General features: G+C 37.5%; 1 protein-coding gene across 1 annotated transcript; it reads left to right on the top strand.

Annotated features, from left to right (window-relative positions):
• Nucleotides 1–3,374: 3,374 nt before the first annotated feature.
• On the top strand, nt 3,375–3,859 carry LOC112862474 (ATP synthase F(0) complex subunit f, mitochondrial-like). The gene is made up of 2 exons (XM_025925776.1): nt 3,375–3,538; nt 3,754–3,859. Exons 1-2 carry the CDS (start codon nt 3,375–3,377, stop codon nt 3,857–3,859), a joined length of 270 nt encoding a protein of 89 aa, XP_025781561.1.
• The last annotated feature ends 18,692 nt before the right edge of the window (nt 3,860–22,551 follow it).

The following is a 22,551-nucleotide window of genomic DNA, read 5'->3' as shown; positions in this document are numbered from 1 at the left end:
TAGTAATTACCTACAAAACCTGCTGCTTCCCTCTCTTTTCTGTTTTCCTCTCCTGACATTCCCCCAAGTGGTGTGGATGGTGAAATAAATAAGCCTCAGTGAGACCAAGGAGAATTGAAACAGAGTTATATGCTGACATTTGAAAAAGAAAAAGAAAAGAAAAACAAAGTAATCTGAGGGGAAGTGTTTCCATTATTGTTATAGGAAATATAAAAATAGATATAACTAAGTACACATTAGTATTTAAGTTGAACATTAATTTCCTTTGGTGTGGTGTGTGTGCTCCACTATATTGACCATGGACATCTGATGAAACCCAAATTCCAGAATGCTGCTCCAGATGCAACAAATCTAAGAAAGAGCTTTCTGAACAGGATTCTGGTACATCCATATCATTCTTCTCCCAAAGAATGATAGCTCTGATTCTTAATGATAATGGCTATTTACTGACAGTTTTATAAATATTAATGCAGAATCGCCATATGAGGAAGATACTATTATTATTCCAATGAACACAATGTTATTACATGATGTGACAGGTAGAGTGTGGCATCACCCAGCTCTTCCTGGAGGGCACAGAGGACAGGGGAATGTCCAGAAGATTTACCTTGAGCTGAGACATGGAGGATAAGTCAGAACTCAACAGTTAGACTAGGGTGTGTGAACTGCATCCTGTCAGAGGGACAGCATGTACAAAGACAGAGAGGTTTGGGTAATTACTAACAGCTACAAGAAGTTACATATGACTGCAGCAGAGGAGAGCCATAGGGCAGTGACTAGAAATAAAATTTTAAAAAATTCACAAAGACTTCAGTCTACCAGGTTAAGACATTTCAGCTTTATGCTTCAGGCACTGGTGAGCCACTGAGGGACTACAATAGATGATGAAGTTTGCATTTTAGAAAGATCATTCTGATGGTAGCTTAAAGGATAGATTTGACTGAAACCAGGTTTAAAACAACATAAGCTGAGAGGTTAGTTTAATAGTCAATCCAGAGTAGAAATAAAGAGGGTTTGACTAAAGTAGTGGCTGGACAGAGGAAAGAGATATTTAGGACAGAAATTAGAGAAACTCTATATTAATAATAATACTTCAAACATGCTCATAAAACACTTTTATATATATTGTATCACTGATCCTTACAACAATCCTGTGAAATAAGTAAGAAAAGTATTATTATCTCAGTTCTACAGATGAGGAAACTGAGGCTCAGAGAAGCTTCAGTGGCTTGCTCAAGTTCCCATGGCCAGCAAGCAGTGAATCTGGGAATTTATGTTGGCTGGTTCTAAAGTCTCTTATACACAAAACTCAAAGGCTTAATGAGAAACTCTCTAAACAAAGAGAAACAAACAAACAAAATGCATGGCATTAGAATTGCTCACCAAGGGGCACCTGGGTGGCTCAGGTAGGCATCCAACTTCGGCTCAGGTCATGATCTCATGGTTCATGAGGTCAAGCCCCATGTCGGGGCTGTGCTGTCAGCTCAGAGCCTGGAGCCTGCTTCAGATTCTGTGTCTCCCTCTCTGTCTCTGCTCTCCCCCGCTCATGCTCTTGCTCTCAAAACTAAATAAACACTTTTAAAAAATGTTTAATACTTAAAAAAAATTTCTCATCAAAAAATTTATGAAAAATTATGTTATAAAAAGTGTGTATTTTCTCACAGAGTAGAATATAAAGATCTCACTGAAATTCCAGTCCAAACTTTCACTAACTGAGCAACTTCCTGAGCTTCAAGAAACTTCTTCAAGAGTGTAGTTCAAAAAAATGGTCCACATCACTCATCATCAGGAAAATACAAATCAAAACCACAATGAGATACCACCTCACACCTGTCAGAATCACTAACATTAACAACTCAGGCAACAGATGTTGGCAAGGATGCAGAGAAAGAGGATCTCTTTTGCATTATTGGTGGGAATGCAAGCCGGTGCAGCCACTCTGCAAAACACTATGGAGATTCCTCAAAAAACTAAAAATTGAACTACCCTACGACCCAGCAATTGCACTACTAGGCACTTATCCATGAGATACAGGTGTGCTGTTTCGAAGGGACACATGCACCCCAATGTTTATAGCAGCACTATCAACAATAGCCAAAGTATGGAAAGAGCCCAAATGTCCATTGATGGATGAATGGATAAAGAAGATATGGTATATATATACAATGGAGTATTACTCGGCAATCAAAAAGAATGAAATCTTGCCATTTGCAACTACATGGATGGAACTGGAGGGTATTATGCTACGTGAAATTAGTCAGAGAAAGACAAAAATCATATGACTTCACAAAAATCATATGAGGACTTTACGAGACAAAACAGATGAACATAAGGGAAGGGAAACAAAAATAATATAAAAACAGGGAGGGGGACAAAACAGAAGAGACTCATAAATACGGAGAACAAACTGAGGGTTACTGGAGGGGTTTGGGGAGGGGGGATGGGCTAAATGGGTAAGGGGCATTAAAGAATCTACTCCTGAAATCATTGTTTCACTATATGCTAACTAATTTGGATGTAAATTTTAAAAAATAAAAAATAAAATTAAGAAAAAAAGAGTGTAGTTCGAACTCTTCATTCTCCCATGTCTTGTTAGAGGTGGGAGGCACATGATTTGAAAAACTTAATGCTGGGCTCTCTTCTATTTCCCCAGGTCTCAAACTTTACATAAATGTGAAAATAGTTTAACATGCTATTACTTTTTAAATTCTATTTACCTTACCCAAGCAAATCTTTTGCATATTTGTTAACAAGTCTGACCTCAAATAAACACACAGAATATATTATACACAGGCACTGATTTCCATCTTTGAAATATAACACTGAATATACTCACATTGTCATCAAGCTCTTCTATGTGCAGTATTTTTGCCATAAAGGTTAAATAAAGACACAAAAGACAGCTATTTTATATTACAATCAAATGATATATTTTGAACTGTTTTTCAGCCTTTGGGATTTATTTCCCCTCTTTTACTTCAGTGGGAAGGGGGGTTCTTCTCACTTGGTTACAGATTTCCTCAAAAGATGGGGAGAAGGAATTACTTTTTCTTGTCTCTATTAATCTCTGTGTCCCACCCATCAAGCACAGTGTTTGGAACAGATGATAAGTATTTTATTTAACTGAATTTAATTTTCCCAATATTCTTTTCTGACACATGCTTGTCCATAGTAATCATTATCCATGGAAAAGTACTGGCTTAAACTAACAGTAAATATTAGTTATGTTTTATAATTTTCACCTATGTAGTAAAGATTTACAAAGAAAATTATATATACGGTCCCTTTCTAAAGAAGAAAAAAATCTAGATTAATAGCAAACCTATAATATAATCCTTGGGCGCCACAGCATAGAGGACACCCAGTACTCCAAGATGGCATCATCTCTACCAGTGAAGGAGATGAAGCTCATGGATGTGAAGTTAGGAGAGCTGCCAAGCTGGATACTGATGAGGGATTTCACCCCTAAAGCCATCACTGGAGAAATTCAAAGAGGTTACTATCGGTATTACAAGTACCTGTATGCCAGAGCGCTTGGGTGGCTCAGTTGGTTAAACATCTGACTCTTGATTTCACCTCAGGTCATGATCTCACCATCAAGAGATCCAACCAGAGTGGCCTCTGCACCTACAGTGCGGAATCTGCTTGGGATTCTCTCTCACGCTCTCTGCCTCTCCCCCTCATGTGTGTATGAGCTCTCTCTCTCTCTCAAAATAAGTAAATAAACATTTTTTAAAGTATGTCAACGTGAAGAAAGGGGGGCATTGCTGGGATTTCAATGGTGCTGGCAGCTTATGGGCTATTCAACTACTATTCTTATAAGGAACTCAAACATGAGCAGCTATGCAAGTACCACTGAAGGGCGCCCAGTGTGGAGGCACATATGGCATTCTTGAGCGTGACCTTTGCCCAGTACCTTTGATTCCTTTCATATCCTAATTCAGAATTAACATCCAATAAAAGAAGACTGGTACCTGGGAAAGAAAAACCTATAAGAACTCTAATAGAAGCTAGAAAAGCTGGTATAGAGCAGATCTCTAAAAAAGAAGTGCTGAATAAATGTAAATGGAAAGATTAAAGATGGATATTTAGGGCACTAAAACCACTTCCATAGGAAGCATTCCTGATTAGCTTTAGGACCTTCATTTTTTTTTTTCAATGTTTATTTATTTTTGAGAGAGAGAGAGAGAGAGCACGTGCGCACGCACATGTGAGTGGAGGAGAAGCAGAGAGAGAGGGGGACACACAGAATCCAAAGCAGGCTCCAGGCTCAGAGCCGGCAGCACAGAGCCTGACTCAGGGCTCATACCGCAAGATCATGACCTAAGTCAAAGTCAGATGTTTAACCAACTGAACCACCCAGGCGCTCCTGGAGTGTCAATTTATTATACACAAGGTAATTCACATGCTTCTTAATTCATTTATGACCTTTATCCAGGGAACCCCGATGCTTGGAAGAGGTGACCAGCAGCCCAACATGTTTACATGAGGGGATCGCGGGGCTGAGTTTGAGAGATTCAGTCTTTGGAGGACTTCAGGGTATCAAATGACTGTACAATAGCTGTTTAGGAGCCACATTTAGGCTTATAATGCTGTGACTGGGGAGAGGAAACACATTATTAACTGGTTGAACCTCTCTAGACCTTAAAAAGTACAAACTTCTAGGGGCACCTGGGTGGCTCAGTCGGTTAAGTGTCCGACTTCAACTCAGGTCACGATCTCGCGGTCCGTGAGTTTGAGCCCCGCGTAGGGCTCTGGGCTGATGGCTCAGAGCCTGGAGCCTCCTTCCGATTCTGTCTCCCTCTCTCTCTGCCCCTCCCCCGTTCATGCTCTCTGTCTCAAAAATAAATAAACATTAAAAAAAAAAAAAAAAGTACAAACTTCTATGGGTGTCTGGGTGGCTCAGTTGGTTAAGTGCCAGACTTTGGCTCATGATCTCATGGTTCGTAGGCCTGGGCCCATGCAGGGCTCTGTGCTGACAGCTTCAGATTCTGCATCTCCCTCTCTCTGCCCCTCCCCACTCACACTCTCTTTCTCAAAAATAAATAAACATTAAATTAAAAAAACCTTTTTTTTAAGTACAAGCTTCTGAATAGATTTACTCCTGTTTTAGCTCCATCCCTGTTTTGGGGAATGAGTGATAGATTTGAGGAAACCCAGATGTGAGGGTTTTGTTTTTCCTTCTCTGCCACAAAACTCACTGGATAAATGGCCTCTTAAGTAGATTTATATTGGTGTTTCCAGATAGAATATTGCAGGGAACATACATATACTAAAGATTATTTGTTGTTTATCTCAAGTTTAACTAGGTGTCTGTATTCTTATTTGCCAAGTTTGGCAGTTCTAATTTTTGTGTACCTTGAAAGATATTCACATTTGCCACATGTATGTATTTTAAGAGGAATAACATCTCTGGATTTGTAGATTAGGACCTTCATTTTTTTTTTTTTTTAATTTAAGTAAATTCTGCTCCCAGCATTGGGCTGGAACTCACCACCCCAAGATCAAAAGTCACATGTCCTACCGACCAAACCAGCCAGGTGCCCCATTTTAGGACCTTCTAAGAGAGAAATATTTAGTATCTGAGACTTTCATTTCTATATCAGAGAACAAAAAAGATCAAAAAAAGAAAGAACCTCTGATCTTTTTCAAGGCATTAAGCTAGCTTAGAGATTTTTTTGGTCACATTTCTGCTATAAAATAAATTCTTATTCTCTCTAGATTATGTATAGATTATTAAAGTATAAATATGTATTTTGCTTAACATGGAAATTATTTTCATAGAACAAGCTTAACTGTGATTTATTCTTAATTGCCATTGCATTTACACAGAACTAGCTTTACTCTCTGCCTATAAAGCCTAATGACCACATAGTGTTATTACACAAAATTTATAATTATTCTTTAAAGAAACAGACCAAACTAAAATGGGTTTTACAAGGATCATTAGTATTCCCTGAGCTATTAAGAGATGTCCCCAAAAGAAATGGTTCCATGGTCAAAAAAACTGGAAAATGCTGCCATTTATTCAAGCATTCCACGTAGAAAGTCATATTTCAGTTAAACACTCTATTTAACTATGTTTAATTCAGTGTTTCCCAAAAGCATTTGACCATGGAAACATCTTTTCAAATAACATCTATTAACATCCCATGTAATCTTGGACAATATAGGCTCAACAAGTCCCACTTCTCTAGTAAATGACAAAAGTCATTCAGACCACCTCACCTCCACCAAATTAAGTGTGTAAAGCACAATTCAAGTCAGGTTCCATGTACAGATGATTGAGTCACCAGAGTCAAGAAAAAGACTATAGACCTAACTCAAAACTCATACTCATGGAAATCGACATAGCCACTGAACAGGCCAGTGAAACACCATGTCTGATTCTTAGAGGCGGGAGATCTAGACTTCAGGTAACACTTATGAAAAGAGAAATGGGCATCTAATACCTCAGTTGATTCTCCTTGCACACAGAAAAAACAATAACTAGGTCAGGATAAAAAGGGGGCCTCCAGGCCTGAAGGACAACTGGTATCTACAAGACAAAACAAAGAACAACAGTGTCCCTGCCACTAGGCTAACCTTTAGAGCTGAGTTACAATTCTAGACAAGAAATCATGATACTCATGGGAAAGTATGAACAAAACTGAGTAGGATAGAAATTCATCCAAAAGGCAAAATTGGCACTCAAAGATTGAGCACTGGACACCAAGCTCTTGGCAAGATCAGCTAACTTTGGAAGTAGTAAAGATGATTCACGAAGTGGACACCGAATCCAAAATCTAGGATGGCATAGTTCGATTTAAGCTGCACAAGATGGCAGAGCCAACTTTGTTGATATACATTCCTTGTCTCCAGAAAAACAGGTTTAAGTGGTTAAGATACAGCTTGTGGCATCAGTGGTTCTGGCTCGAGAAAATACCAAGCAGAGAAAAGAAAAATTAGGTAGAGGCTGACATTTTGAGATTATCATCCATTTCTTAGAAAGAAATGGGGAGTAAAAGTTGCCATGATTCAGAAAAGATTGGCAGCCCTGTCTTTTTTCCCTCCTTTTCTTTCTAAGCCATTTCTATTATTCCATCTCTATTGCTCCCATTCTGCTCATTCTGCTCTTAAAAGACAATGAAAAAGAGAACTAAAGCATAACCTTCTCCCAAATCATTCACACAGGGAATGGAACATCTCAAAAGCAGTCTGATGTATACTATTCTAGCAGAAAACCTTCTTCTGTAGAATCACTGGCACACCATGCTTACCAGGTCACCTGGTTCCACAGTCTCTCATTTAATTTAGCAGTCATTTATTGCCCACCTACTATGACCCTAGCACTGTAAGGGCACTAAAAGGGAACCAAAGCAAATGCAAAGCTCCAGAAAACTTAGAGTTTAAAGATGCAAAAAATTTATGAGAGACAATTTATAATCAAGTACTGAATAATCTCCTCATTATAACTTACAAAGAAGTGAAGAGCTCGTACATAAGAAGTAAACACAGAAACCACAGAAGTTACTGTAGAAGTTCCTCTATCTTCTGCTGGTATATCTAGTTTTATGAAAACATGAATGTGTTTCCCCATATTCTGTAACCTAGATTACAGTTATAGGAGAAATAAGAAAAGGAAACTACAGTTTCCTTTAATTTAGACTACAATAGGAAAGAGCTTCATGAAAGGTAATACGTGAGCTAAGCCTTAAAGGAAGAACAGAAGACATTCCAGGTGTGGGAGACTGACAGAGCACAGCATATGCAAGGGACAGAAAGATATTCACAGAGGTTCCATTTGGAGGATTATGGAGACAACAATAAATGAGACCAAATTAAGGAGAAGTATACACAGAGGAGTGGGGAGTTGGTAATTGAGAGGCTGCATAATTGTAAATTCTTCAAGATAAATTCACAGAATCACTGAGTCAGAGAACCACAGGCTTACAAAGGATCTCAGAAATCATCTAACACAATTTTCAACTCAGTGCAATAATAGTATCCACATGTGATCATATAGCCAGAAACTATGCAGCAAGGGAAAGAAAATTCCCCATCTCTCAAGAGAAAGAGCTCAGATTGTTAGAAATGTCTCTTTATGAAGTTACCATTGTTTGCTGAAATTGATCTATGGAGATATATAAATATTTTTAAATATGCCATCCCATTTTCACATGCCAGGCTGTGAATAACTAGCACTGCTCAGCAGAATATATGAGAAAGGTTGGTGACTATCAGCCTCAAGGAGAGCCCCATCTACAACTCCAGACATCCACCTCAGTCCAAGACACCCCTAGAAATTGTGTCTTTTCAAACAAACTCTTTACTTTCATAAGATAAATTCATACCTGAACCTCTCTCCAAGTTGCTCTGACTTAGACTGGACATGGGGTCATACAAGACTACAACATTAGGGTTTTCCCAAAATGGAATCTAATCTCAAGAAGTGAAAAATAAAAAAATAAAAATTAAAAAATTTTTTAAAAAAGAAGTGAAAAGGGGCGCCTGGGTGGCGCAGTCGGTTAAGCGTCCGACTTCAGCCAGGTCACGATCTCGCGGTCCGGGAGTTCGAGCCCCGCGTCAGGCTCTGGGCTGATGGCTCAGAGCCTGGAGCCTGTTTCCGATTCTGTGTCTCCCTCTCTCTCTGCCCCTCCCCCGTTCATGCTCTGTCTCTCTCTGTCCCAAAAATAAACGTTGAAAAAAAAAATTAAAAAAAAAAAAAAAAAAAAGAAGTGAAAAATACAAGCAGCCTTTCACCAAAATATATCTGATTGCATTTGTGGATCACATTTCTCCCTGCTGGTGGAAGAATATGGTTCTATTAGGGAATGTGTTGGTGACTTTGAAGCATGTCAGTTTAGTATATTGCTTCCATTACATTTCTGCAAAAATAGAAAATAAACAGTGTTCTACTTCAATTATATGAAAGTGTTTTTTTTTTCCATTTTTATTCCTTATCTCTTGTCCATAAGGAGTCCCCATAACAGGGCATGGGAAATTCACTCTTCTTGCAATTTCAATTTTTCTACTGAATGAACTATTCCCCAAACCATATAAATCATCAAGGAGGGAGAGGATCAAATATGCCACAGTGGTCCCTTCATAATCATACAAAGCAGGGTTTCTCAACCTTGGTACTATTGATATTTTGAGCCAGCCAATTCTTTATTGTGGAGGACTGTCCTATGCATTGTAGGGTAGTTAGCAGCACCCCTGACCTCTGCCTCCTAGATGCCAGTAGCACCCTCCATCTCCAATCATGAAAATGACAAATATCCCCAGATGTTGCCAAATATCCCCTGGGAGTCAAAACTGTCCCTTGTTGTCCCTTATACCCACAAATATAAAGATACGGTCTTGGTTAAAATCTACTCTGGGCTCTACATTCCAGGCACATTTTTAAAGTGGTAGTGGCTGCCATTTCTGGCTTACATCCACTGAAAATCTGCTGTTTATTCCAATCTTTTCAGAGAAAAGTGTGAACACCCTGTTTCTTGACAAATGACTTTGATTATTAGATTGTACCACAATGTGTATCAAAGTACAAGGACAGAGCTTTAGCCCTGCTGTCAAGACAACCACTGCCTCTTCAAGCAAAAAGAAAAAATCAAAGACTTGTAGGATGCCAGTTGAGTTGGAACCTTAAGCCAAAGGCAAATGCTGTGGCCATGATGGAGCACCTGGCACTTCCCAAAGAGGCTGAATACTCAAGAAAATTGAGACTTCAAATAAGCTTCCACCTAACAAGCTGCAATTTTGTTTCATTGGGGGGAGAGTAGGGGCTGAGTTATGGGAAGAAACCAGAGGAGAATTCAACATGACAGACCATTTGCTAATTCAGGGAGGAGGATTTCAAGACAATCTTCAGAATGCAGCAAGACAAAAGCATCATTATCTATAATTACTGCTTACCAGTAGCACAGATTGATAACAAGCTTCCTCCGCCAATCTTACCCCGCTATTATGAGAAGAGGCGATTAAACTAATTAACAAATCAACTTTTCTGTGCAACACTGGGTTCAGTAGCAGAAAATAAGGAGAATAAGCTAGTTATTCAATGAAATAACTAGGGATGAAATAAGATAGAAACCTGAAGTTAACAACAATATGAATAGGCAGCTTAAATAATTGATAAATGCATACATTTTGACATTAGAAAATCTGATGGTGCATTGGCAAATATTGGACTATTTGTTTAAAGCCACAGTTTAAATGGAAAGTACTCTACTGGATCATAAAAGCATATACAATTATAACACTCATGCATAGTCTTTTTATATGTGACACTTACAAATATAAAATAATGCCTCACTATTGAGAAATCAGACTGTCAGGAATTTCAGCCATCTTGATCATGGATACTAACTCAAAAGGAATTTTTTAAAAGTCCTTTCAGGGGTGCCTGGGTGGCTCAATTGGTTAAGTACCCGACTATTGATTTCACAACTCAGGTCGTGACCTCATGGTTCATGGGTTTGAGCCCTGCGTCAGGCTCCACACTGTCAGTGCAGGGATTCTCTCTCTCCCTCTCTCTCTGTGTCTCCCCTGCTTGGGCTCTCTCTCTCTCAAAATAAATCAATAAACTTTGCAAAATAAAAATAAGTAAAAATAAAAAGTCTTTTTAGCAGCAAAGTCACATTACTCTATAGGAAGAAGAAAAGAACTACTCTCAGACCATCACTATATTTTGTACTCCTTTCAATTCCCCTACATTTGAGATATTACATTGTTTTGCAATCTGTCTCTAGACTAATGCCTTCATATACATCATAGATACTCAGTAAGCATCTTTAGCAATGTTGACCAAAGTGGTGGTCACAACCACATGTGGTTACTGAGCACTTGCAATGTGGCTAGTGCAACTGAGAAATTGAGTTTTTAATTTTATTTAATTTTAATTTATTTTCATTTAAAATGCATACTCTGTTTACTGGGAAACTTTTAAATATATTTGGAACAACTTGGATATGTGAATCTACATTTTCAACTGTAAACTTTATGAAATTTAAGTAAAGAACAAGTATCTAATAAAACCAGTATCTACTAAAATTTAGCATTGGAATTGAGATGTGCAGTAAGAGTAAAATATACAACAGATTTCAAAGATTAAAAGGAAAACATGAGTGTAAAATACATCATAATATTTGTATGCTGATTACATGTTGAAGTGATATTTTTATATACTGTATTGGGTTAAATAAAAAACAATTAAAGATCATTACCCCAGACTCTTCATTTTGCTTGATGCAACTATGAAAAAAATTTTAAATTACATATTTGACTATCAAATAGGACTGGTCTTTAGAGTGAATGAATGATATGCAACATATAGCAGCATACTGGAAGCAGCAAGAGAAAATCTACAACTAGAGGGACACAAAAAAATCAAAAAAGCCATTTAAGTATAAGTATATACTCTGGGATGTAGCAAAGGTGGTCATAAGAGGGAAATATAGCAGTCCAGGTCTTCACAAAGAAGGAAGAAAGTCTCAAATAATACAACCCAACCTTACACCTAAAAGAGCTGGAAAAAGAACAGTAAATAAAGCCCAAAAACAGCAGAAGAAGGAAAATAATAAAGATTAGAGCAGAAACCAATGATATCAAAATAATAATAAAAAAAAAATAGAGAACAGATCAATGAAACCAAGAGCTGGTTCTTTGAAAGAATTAACAAAATTGATAAACCCCTAGCCAGACTGATCAAAAAGAAAAAGGAAAGGACCCAAATAAATAAAATCACAAATGAAAGAGAAGAGATCACAACCAACTGCAGAACTACAAACAATAAGAGAATATTATGAGCAATTATATGCCAACAAATGGGGCAATCTGGAAGAAATGGATGAATTCCTAGAAACATATAAACTATCAAAACTGAAACAGGAAGAAATAGAAAATTTGAACAGACCATAACCAGTAAAGAAATTGAATCAGTAACCAAAAATCTCCCAACAAACAAGAGTCCAGGGCCAGATGGCTTTCCAAGAGAATTCTACCAAACATTTAAAGAAGTGTTAACACCTATTCTTTTGAAGCTGTTCCAAAAAAATAGAAATGGAAGGAAAACTTCCAAACTCATTCTATGAAGTCAGCATTACCTTGATTCCAAGAGCAGACAGAGACTTTGTAAAAAGGAGAACCATAGACCAATTTCCCTAACGAACATGGATGCAAATATCCTCAACAAGATACTAGCTAACTGGATCCAACAATACATTAAAAGAATTATTCACCACCATCAACTAGGGTTTATTCCTGGGATGCAGGGCTGATTCAATATCGGCAATCAACATTGATTGATCAGCAATCAAATGTACGTGATACATCACATTAATAAAAGAAAGGATAAGAATCACATGATCCTCTCAACATATGCTAAAAAAGCATCTGACAAAATACAGCATCCTTTCTTGATAAAAATCCTCAAGAAAGTAGGGATAGAAGGATCATACCTCACGGTCATAAAGGCCATGTACAAAAGACCCACCACTAATATCATCCTCAATGGGGGAAAACTGAGAGCGGAATTTCCCCCTAAGGTCAGGAACATGACAAGAATGTCCACTCTTACCACTGTTATTCAACATAGTGTTGGAAGTCCTAACCTCAGCAATCAGCCAACACACACACACACACACACACACACACACACACACACAGGCACCCAAATTAGCAAGTAAAAAATCAAACTCTCACTCTTCACAGATAACATGATACTCTACGTGGAAAACCCAAAGACCCCACCAAAAAAATGCTAGAACTGATACATGAATTCAGCAAAGTCACAGGATATAAAATCAATGTAAAAAATCAGTTGCATTTCTATACACCAATAATGAAGCAGCAGAAGGAGAAATCAAGGAATCTATCTCATTTACAATTGCACCAAAAACCATAAAATGCCTAGGAATAAACCTAACCAAAGAGGTGAAAAATCTATACCCTGAAAACTACAAAAAAACTTATGAAAGAAATTGAAGAAGACATACACAAAAAAATGGAAAAACGTTCCATGTTCATGGATTGGAAGAATATTGTTAAAATGTCAATACTACCCAAACCAATCTACATATTCAATGTAATCCCTATCAAAATAACAACAGCATTCTTCACAGAGTTAGAACAAACTATCCTAAAATTTGAATGGAACCACAAAAGACCCTGAATAGCCAAAGCAATCCTGAAAAAAAAAAACAAACAAACAAAAAAGCTGGAGGCACCACAATGCCAGAATTTAAGCTGTATTACAAAGCTGTAATCATCAAGACAGTATGGTGCTCACACAGGAACAGACACATAGATCAATGGAACAGAATAGAGAACCCAGAAATGGACCCACAAACGTATGGCCAACTAATCTTTTACAAAGCAGGAAAGAATATCCAATGGAATAAAGACAGTCTCTTCAGCAAGTGGTGCCGGGAAAACTGGACAGCGACCTGCAGAAGAAGGAAATTGGACCACTTTCTTTCACCATACACAAAAATAAACTCCAAATGGATGAAAGACCTAAATTTAAAACAGGAAGCCATCAAAATCTAGAGGAGAAAACAGGCAACAACCTCTTTGACCTCAGCTGCAGAAACTTCTTACCTGCCATGTCTCCAAAGGCAAGGGAAACAAAAGCAAAAATGACTATTGGGACCTCATCAAGGTAAAAGCCTTCTGCATAGTGAAGAAAACAATCAGCAAAACTAAAAGGAAACCGGCAGAATGGGAGAAGATATTTGCAAATGACATATCAGATAAAGGGTTAGTATCCAAAATCTATTAAGAACTTATCAAACTCAACACCCAAAAAACAATTAATCCAGTGAAGAAATGGGCAAAAGACATGAATAGACACTTCTCCAAAGAAGACATCTAGATGGCCAACTGACACATGAAAAAATGCTCAACATCACTCATCATCAGGGAAATACAAATCAAAATCAATGAGATACCACCTCATACTTGTCAGAGTGGCTAACATTAACAACTCAGGCAACAACAGATGTTGGCAAGAATGTGGAGAAAGAGGAACCCTTTTGCACTGCTGGAATGCAAGCTGGTGCAGCCACTCTGGAAAACAGTATGGAGGTTCCTCAAAAAATTAAAAATAGAACTACACTATGACTCAGCAATTGTACTACTAGGAATTTATCCAAAGGATACAGGAGTGCTGATTCAAAGGGGCGCATGCACCCCCAATGTTTATAGCAGCAGTATCGACAATAGCCAAAGTATGGAAAGAGCCCAAATATCCATCAACTGATGAATGGATTAAAAAGATGTGGTATAGGGGCGCCTGGGTGGCTCAGTCGGTTGAGCATCCGACTTCGGCTCAGGTCATGATCTCAGAGTTTGTGGGTTCGAGCCCCGCATTGGGCTCTGTGCTGACAGCTTGCTCAGAGCCTGCAGCCTGCTTCAGATTCTGTGTCTCCTTCTCTCTCTCTGCCCCTCCCCCGCTCATGCTCTGTCTCTCTCTGTCTCTCCAAAATAAATAAATGTTAAAAAACAATTTTTTTTAAAGATGTGGTATATACAAACAATAGAGTACTACTCAGCAATCAAAGGGAATGAAATCTTGCCATTTGCAACAACGTGGATGGAACTAGAGTGTATTATGCTAAGCAAAATACGTCAGAGAAAGACAAATATATGATTTCACTGATATGTGGAATTTAAGGTACAAAACAGATGAACATAAGGAAAGGGAATCAAAACTAATATAAAAACAGAGAGGGAGACAAACCATAAGAGACTCTTAAATACAGAGAACAAACTGAGGGTTGCTGGTGGGGTGTTGGGTGGGGGGGAGGGCTAAAGGAGTGAGGGGCATTAAGGAGGACACTTGGGATGGGCACTGGGTGTTATATGTAAGTGATGAATCACTAAATTCTATTTCTGAAATTATTATTACACTATGTTAACTAACAGATTTAAATTTTTTTTAAAGTATGAGTATGTATTCTTACCTATTTAAGAAGTGACTAAGAGTATCAATTATTTATACATTATAACTCTTAACCATAAAAAAGGAAAAAAAAATCCTTTCTGCCTACTGTATTTAAAAAGATATGATAATCTTATAAATATTTTTATATTTAACAATAGCTTCCATTTGTCTACATATTTGACCAATATTTAACAACTCATTAATTTCCCACAACACCTTTAGGAAATAGATACTATTACCACCTTTCCCATTTTGTAGGTAAGGAAACTGGGGTTGAGAGAGGTTAAGTAATTCCTCAAGGTTATGTATATTTACTAGGGTATTCTATTTTCTGTCTCAAAATCATTTTCTAATATTCACATATATGTGTGCTTCACATATATAGTGCTGTTCTCCTCTATCTTTGAATACTGTCCTCTTCAATGGAGCCCTTGGCCTGGAGAAATTCAGCCAAATCAACCCTGGGGATGAAAGTTCTGCCAGATGTCACATGTATACCTCTATCAGTTTTTCAAACATTATCAAATAAAATCCTGCTGATGGAGGATTTATGAGGAGATTGGCTGATAAAGTCATCCTCTTGATTTCTGGTTAAGAGTTACTGTAATTTCTAAAATTCTCTATGGTTCTTCTATACAGTGAATAATATCCTAGCAAGGACTTAACAATAATACATGAAACCGTAAACATGACAATATTTTTATTTCATTCCCATGATAATATATGAAAAGGAAATATAAATATTGTAACTTTTTTTTTTAGGTAAGTAGAAATTATCCTCAAATCTGTGGCCTCTTCAATGTGTGAAAGGTTTCACAAGGGCACCTGGGTGGCTCAGTCGGTTGAGCATCATCTGACTCTTGATTTCGGCTCAGGTCATGATCCTAAGATTGTGGGATGGAGTTCCATGTCTGGCTCCACACTGAGCTTAAGATTCTCTCTCTCTCTCTGTGTCTCTCTCTCGCTCGCTTTCTCTGCTCTTCCCCCACTCCCAGCTTGCACCCTCACTCACTCTCTCTTTCTCTCTCTAAAAAAGAAAAAAAATGTTTCACAAGATAAAAGTTTAGTGAGAAGAGTAAGATGAGCTAGGACACCTAAAAAGATGAAAGGTTGATTGAGAGTAAAGAGGATGAGAATTAAGAAGGTTAAATAATTAAGCAAACAGGTTGAATGAAGAAAATCAAGGGATCAAAAAGCAAAGGCTACAGAAAGATCAAAAGATTTAAACCTTGTGTGAAATACAAGGGAAGAGAAACTGAGCAGCTTAGTAAGGCACTCGTTTAGAGGAAGGATAGGAACATACATTTGAGAAAATGGAGCACTTTTTAAGCATAAGAGTTAACTAACATAATAGCACACAATGTTTAATACAGTATGTGTGCAACAGCTTAGTTTCTCCATTTTTAATCCATTGCCTTGTTTTTTCCTCTTTGATGGTTTTTTATTTTTCTAAATAAAAACAAATTAATACACTCTAAGTCCAAGTATTATAATTTCAATTCATGGAAAATTAAGCAAATAGAATCTGATTCTTAGTTTTCTTAAAAGGAAAATCAGAGGATCATCTCTTATTAAGCCATTATCTGCTTTTAACCGATTTGGTTAATATGAGGCGTGATAACAACTATTCAAAAGGTTTGTGGACTACAGAATATCCAGGATTCTATAAATGGTGACCACTGTTCTCCCTTTCTCTGTGAGTGCCTTGGAAAACATTAACCTATACACCTTTAATTTTCTTCTGATAGCTTCAGGACTGTGCAGGCAGACTTTCCCAGAACCTGTTCAGTGATTTTTATTTGCTGTATTTTTCCAAACAAGAAACACAAAGGGAAAGAGCACTGGTAGCCTGTCAATTCTGGACACTTCACCAAAAGGTCTGGCTGTCATCACAAGGATTTACCCAGCTTCCTTTCCAGGGCACCTAATCTGACCCAGAGTCACTAAAGAACCAATACCTGAGAGCCTACCAAACACCCAGGGAGCAAGATCAAATATGACCAGCAGTCTGTCCTGTTACCAGAGACATTGACACAAAGGCTGGAGTCAGAAAAGATTACTTTATGGATAATTTAATGTAGAGTCTTCTCTTGAAATGGTACCTTTCAGGGCACCTGGGTGGCTCAGTCAGTTGAGCGACCAACTTCGGCTCAGGTCATGATCTCACAGTTTGTGAGTTCGAGCCCGGTGTCAGGCTCTGTGCTGACAGCTCAGAGCCTGGAGCCTGCTTCGGATTCTGTGTCTCCCTCTCTCTCTGACCCTCCCCCACTCATGCTCTGTCCCTCTCTGTCTCAGAAATAAACATTAAAAAAATTTTTTTTAATTTAAAAAGAAATGGTACCTTTCTCCAGATTCTTTTTATTACATAACTTTCACAGATCTCCTTATGCTTTTGTCCCTTAGAAAACAACATATATCTTTAATATTACATTATTTTTTCCAATCCATTGTGTTTAAATCCTAACAAGTTATTAAAGAGTCATGATAGCAAATGCAATTCCAGACAACCTCAACAAACAAAATCCACATATAGAGATGTGTTTGCATATGATTTATTTTTTAATGCATATAAATATTCTAACTCCTTTTCATCTTGCTTCTTTTAAATAAGCTTTTGGACCTTCGAAAAGAATATACTCTTTTTTGCATTCATTTGAACATCTTTTCTGGTTTAGAACTTGTCTCAAGGGGAAACCTTGAAAGAAAATTAAAACTTCTTTTTTAAAGCCCACAGCAATTTATTAATATTTTAAAGCTTTTCAATATAGTTGTATTCACAAATTGGATTTGTACTGTTTGATATAAAACAATTGTTTTATTCCCACTTCAAGTGCTCCACTGTTTTCAAGCTTGTTAATTAAATGTTTTATTTTTTAAAAATACTGCATAAGTTTCTCAAAACTTCATCTGCACCTGCTCCATAAATGAAAAGACGTCCTTGGAACAACTCCAGTTTATTAAGTAGAAAGCCATTATTTCACACAAGAATTCAGTCTTTTACCTGTAAGCTTTAACATGAGTTACTATGCATTGTATTCTTTCACCTTTTATCTGCTGTCAATTAATACGTGCATTTTTAGTGTGTGGAGAGGGAAAAAAGACATGTCATTTGGAATGTCACTTCCATTGCCTGACGTTCCCATGTGTATGCTCAACTGACATCTCTGTAAAGCTATTTGGTGGTTTTATCTTTCAGCCTGGCCCTTTTGGTCCTTCCCCACCATCCTTTCTCCTAACAAGATTGTGTAGTGTGATCTGATGAGATATAGGGATTGTAAGGAACAGTAAAACTGCTACAACTTCTCAGAATGTCCATAGCAGAGCCCAAATTTGTAAAATGCTTTCTAGGCATAGAAAAGAAAGGAATACACTGAATCTTATAAGACCAAAAGGACCTTATTCACTCCTGCCAGAAACATTTGAAATTGGTAAGATTAAACACCACTAAAAACAAGTCTTTGGTAATAAATGAATTATGGTCACAGATCAATTTAAGATGTCCAAATGTCACAACTACAGGATCTATCTACCCTTGCTTAGGAAAGAAAGCTTATAGTTCTTGCTGAAAGAATTGCTAGGACTCAAAAATACCAGTGATATTTTGTTAAGTGAAAAAAAAGAGGTAGATTACAAAATCATGTAAGGTAAAGTTTCACTTGTATAAAAACCACATATGTCCATATACATGACAGAGCAGAGTCTGGGATATAATAGACCAAAGCACTGACATTGTTTTCATCAGGTAAGTAAATTTGTTAATGTGTCTTCTTTTTACCAATTTGAACTTTCTGATATTTCTGCAATAAGTAAGTACTTCTTTTCTGATTTAAAAGAGTAAGCTTTTTAAAAACATTTTTTGAAGATATGTTGGATCGGGTTATATCAAATATGAGGAGTGAATAGCACAAAAACAGCTCTTTAATCATCAACTGAATCAATAAAGTAAATCAAGAAAATCCATTTTTGGAAGATATGCATATTATTTAGCAGCTTTAAAGGACAATCCTAAGAAATTGTGTTACAAAGTTTTTAAGAGTATGAAAATATCTATGTCCACATATATTGTCTTTTCTTTTCTTGATGTCATAGGCAACTGATATTTTATAAACTGGCTTTTTTTTTTAACCTGCTAACCCAGAAATCTGTAGCCAGACTGGACTTCCTAATATTTCTTAATTTCCTCCACCTCCATACAATCCACAGAAAATTGGGCCTTCTTTTTAAATATTCTATCTCAAAAGCAAATGAATATTTTTTTATCAATAAAGGGAGAGAAGATTTTCTTAAAATAAAGAAAAGAAAAATTACATGTGGTCCCCTGAACTACAATTGATAATATAGTATTCAAGGAGGTACTCTAGTACAAGGTGGGTCCAGATCCCAAGAACATACTACCCAGAAAGAGATAGGGGTTTGTTCAGTGTTGTTTTAACATGGGTTTTTTTTGTTGTTGTTGTTGTTTAAAAAAAAACCCATTAAATGAAATTTACTATATAACCAGTTTTTACTGGACTGTTCAGGAGGGTGATGTATGTTCTCATTGTTATGCAATAAATCCTCCAGAACCTTTCCATCTTGTAAAGCAGAACTCCATACCCTTTAAACAATGACTCCCCATTTTCCCTACCCCAGCCACTGGAAACCACCACTTTACTTTGTTTTTCTATGAATTTGACTACTTTACATAGCACATATATGTGGAATCATAAAGGGTTTTCCCGTTTGTGCCTCGCTTATTATCTTACTTAACATATTATCCTGAATGTTCAGCCATGTTATCACAGGCTACAATACTTCCTTTCCTTTAAAGGCTGAATAATATTCCATTGTGTAAATATACCATATTTTATTTGTGCAATCATCTGAAGATTAACACTTGTCTTCCTTCCACCTTTCTACTGTTGTGAATAATGCTGCTATAAACATGGGTTTGTAAATATCTCTTAGAGATTTTACTTTCTGTCACTTTGGCTATGTAGCTAGAATTTAAATTACCAGGTCAGGGGCGCCTGGGTGGCGCAGTCGGTTAAGCGTCCGACTTCAGCCAGGTCACGATCTCGCGGTCCGTGAGTTCGAGCCCCGCGTCAGGCTCTGGGCTGATGGCTCAGAGCCTGGAGCCTGTTTCCGATTCTGTGTCTCCCTCTCTCTCTGCCCCTCCCCCGTTCATGCTCTGTCTCTCTCTGTCCCAAAAATAAATAAACGTTGAAAAAAAAAAAAATTTAAAAAAAATAAATTACCAGGTCATATGGTAGTTCCTTTTTCAATTTTTTGAAGAACTGGTTCCATAAGTGGTTGTTCCATTTTATAATCCCAGCAATATCGCAACAGGGTTTGAATTTCTGAACATCCTCACCAATGGTTGTTATTTTCTGAGCTTTTTGATGGTAGCTATCTTAATGTGTAGAAGATGATCATGTTGGTTTTTATTTGCATTTCTCTAAAGATTAGTAATGTTGAACATCCTTTCAGATGTTTATTGGCTATTTGTACATCATCTTTAGAGAAATATCTATTCAAGTCCTTCGCTCATTTCTTAATAAGTTTATTTGGTTTTTGATGTTGTAAGAGTTCGTCATATATTCTAGATATCAAAGGAAATGTGATATCATCAGATATGTGATTTGCAAATATTTTCTCTCATTCTGTAGGTTATCTTTTAACAGTGTTGATAGTGTCCTTTGATGCACAGCAGTTTTTAGGTCTGATGTAATCTGATTTATCTATATTTGTTTTTATTGCCCATACTTTCTGTGTCATCTCTAAGAAATCATTCCCAAATCCAAAGTCAAGAAATTTTCACCTATGTTCTTCTCTAGCTTTATAGTTTTGTATTCTTAAATTTAGGTTTTTAATACATTTTGAGTTAATTTTTGTATATGATGTAACATAAGCATCCAACTTGTTCCTTTTGTATGTGGATATCCAACTGGCCAAACACTATCTGTTGAAAGACAACACCATTCAACACTGTTAAAGAGACAGTCCTTTCACCACTGAGAGGGTTGGCACCCTTGTTGAAAATCATTTGATCACATATGCAATGGTTTATTTCTGGGCTCTCTATTCTTCTCCATTGGTATATATGTCTGTCTCTCTGTGTGGCAGTACCACACTGTTTTGAAAAGTATAGTAACTTTTTATAGTATGTTTTGAAACCAGGAAGTCTGATACCTCCAACTTTGTTCTTTTTCAAAATTTTTTGAGTATTCAGGGTTCCCTTGAAGTTCCTTATGAATTTTAGGATGCATTTTTCTATTTCTGCAAAAACTGTCATTGGGATTTTGACAGGGATTGCACTGAAATGGCTTTGGGTAGTATTGACATCTTAACAATATTAAGTCCTCTAATCCATTAATTCAGCTGTCTTTCCAAATATTTGTGCCTTCTTTAATGTTTTTCATCAATGTTATCTGGTCTTCAGTGCACAAGTCTTTCACTTCTTCGGTTAGGTTTAATTCTTAGTATTGAGGGGAGAAGGTTTGATGATATCGTAAATGAAATTATTTTCCTAATCCTTTACAGATTATTCACTCAACCTAAATTTTTGTTTCTTTAAAAAGCTTCATTGTTGGTCTTGAGAGCAGGGTATGCTCCGAGCTCTCAGCCTCCCCCACAACCACCAGCCCTAGAAGGCACCTCAAGCAGCACCATGGCAGATGGAACCACTATATCCACAACCTGAGGGCAGACCTGACTTTTCAGGACATTGGGCTATAAGGACTCCCCCTCTATCTGGGCCACTACCTCTGGGGAAACCTTTGCCAACATCATGCCAGCTAACATTGGTGTCCTTGTTGGCAAAGACCAGTCTTTTTGTTTTTATGAATGGGCTGACACTTGGGGGCCAGAAATGTTCTGTTATCCCAGACTCACTGTTGAAGGACAAGGAATTTACCATGGATCTTCATACCAAGAGCACGGGCAGAGCTCCCACTTTGAACATCACAGTCACCATGACTGCCAAAACGCTAGCCCTGCTGATGGGCAAAGGTGTCCATGGTGGCATGGTGGTGTGATCAACAAGAAATATTATGAAATGGCCACCCACCCACCTGCAGTGTTCCCAGCACTAACCTTGTCTGTCCCTTTCCCCCACCACTCCCCACTGCTTTTGCACCCCTCTTCTTCCCAGACACAACATACCACATTTTCATTTGAGGGGCCATTACCCCACACCTCTTATTGCTGCCAAAACTACATGGGCTGGGGGCTGGGGCTGGATGGACAGACACCTCCCCTTACCCATACCCAACCTGTGTGTGCTTGGAAAAATTTTTTGTTTGGGAGCTGTTGTTGGTTCTCTTTCTGAATAAAAAAGATTCTGCTAGCCAAAAAATAAAATAAAAAATAAAAAACTTCATTGTTTCATTAATTTATAAAATGCATCCACATTTCAGATCCTCCTATTTCACAGATAGTTCTGGAGGCTAGCAAATCCTAGATTATGGCACCAGCATATCTGGTGTTTGAAAGGACCCACTTCCTTGTTCACAGATGGCACCATCTCACACCTTCAAGAAATGGTGAAAGGGAAGAGAAAGGTTTTGAGACATCTGTTTTATACCACTTTCCTCCACCTTCCCCTTAGCCACAATTTACACTAACTGCCTCTAGAACCCTCTCTC

This window comes from Puma concolor, chromosome B2, assembly GCF_028749965.1.
Source record: "Puma concolor isolate L17-30 chromosome B2, mPumCon1.1.hap2, whole genome shotgun sequence".
Classification (NCBI taxonomy): Eukaryota; Metazoa; Chordata; class Mammalia; order Carnivora; family Felidae; genus Puma; species Puma concolor.
This window is presented reverse-complemented; position numbering and strand designations above follow the sequence as displayed.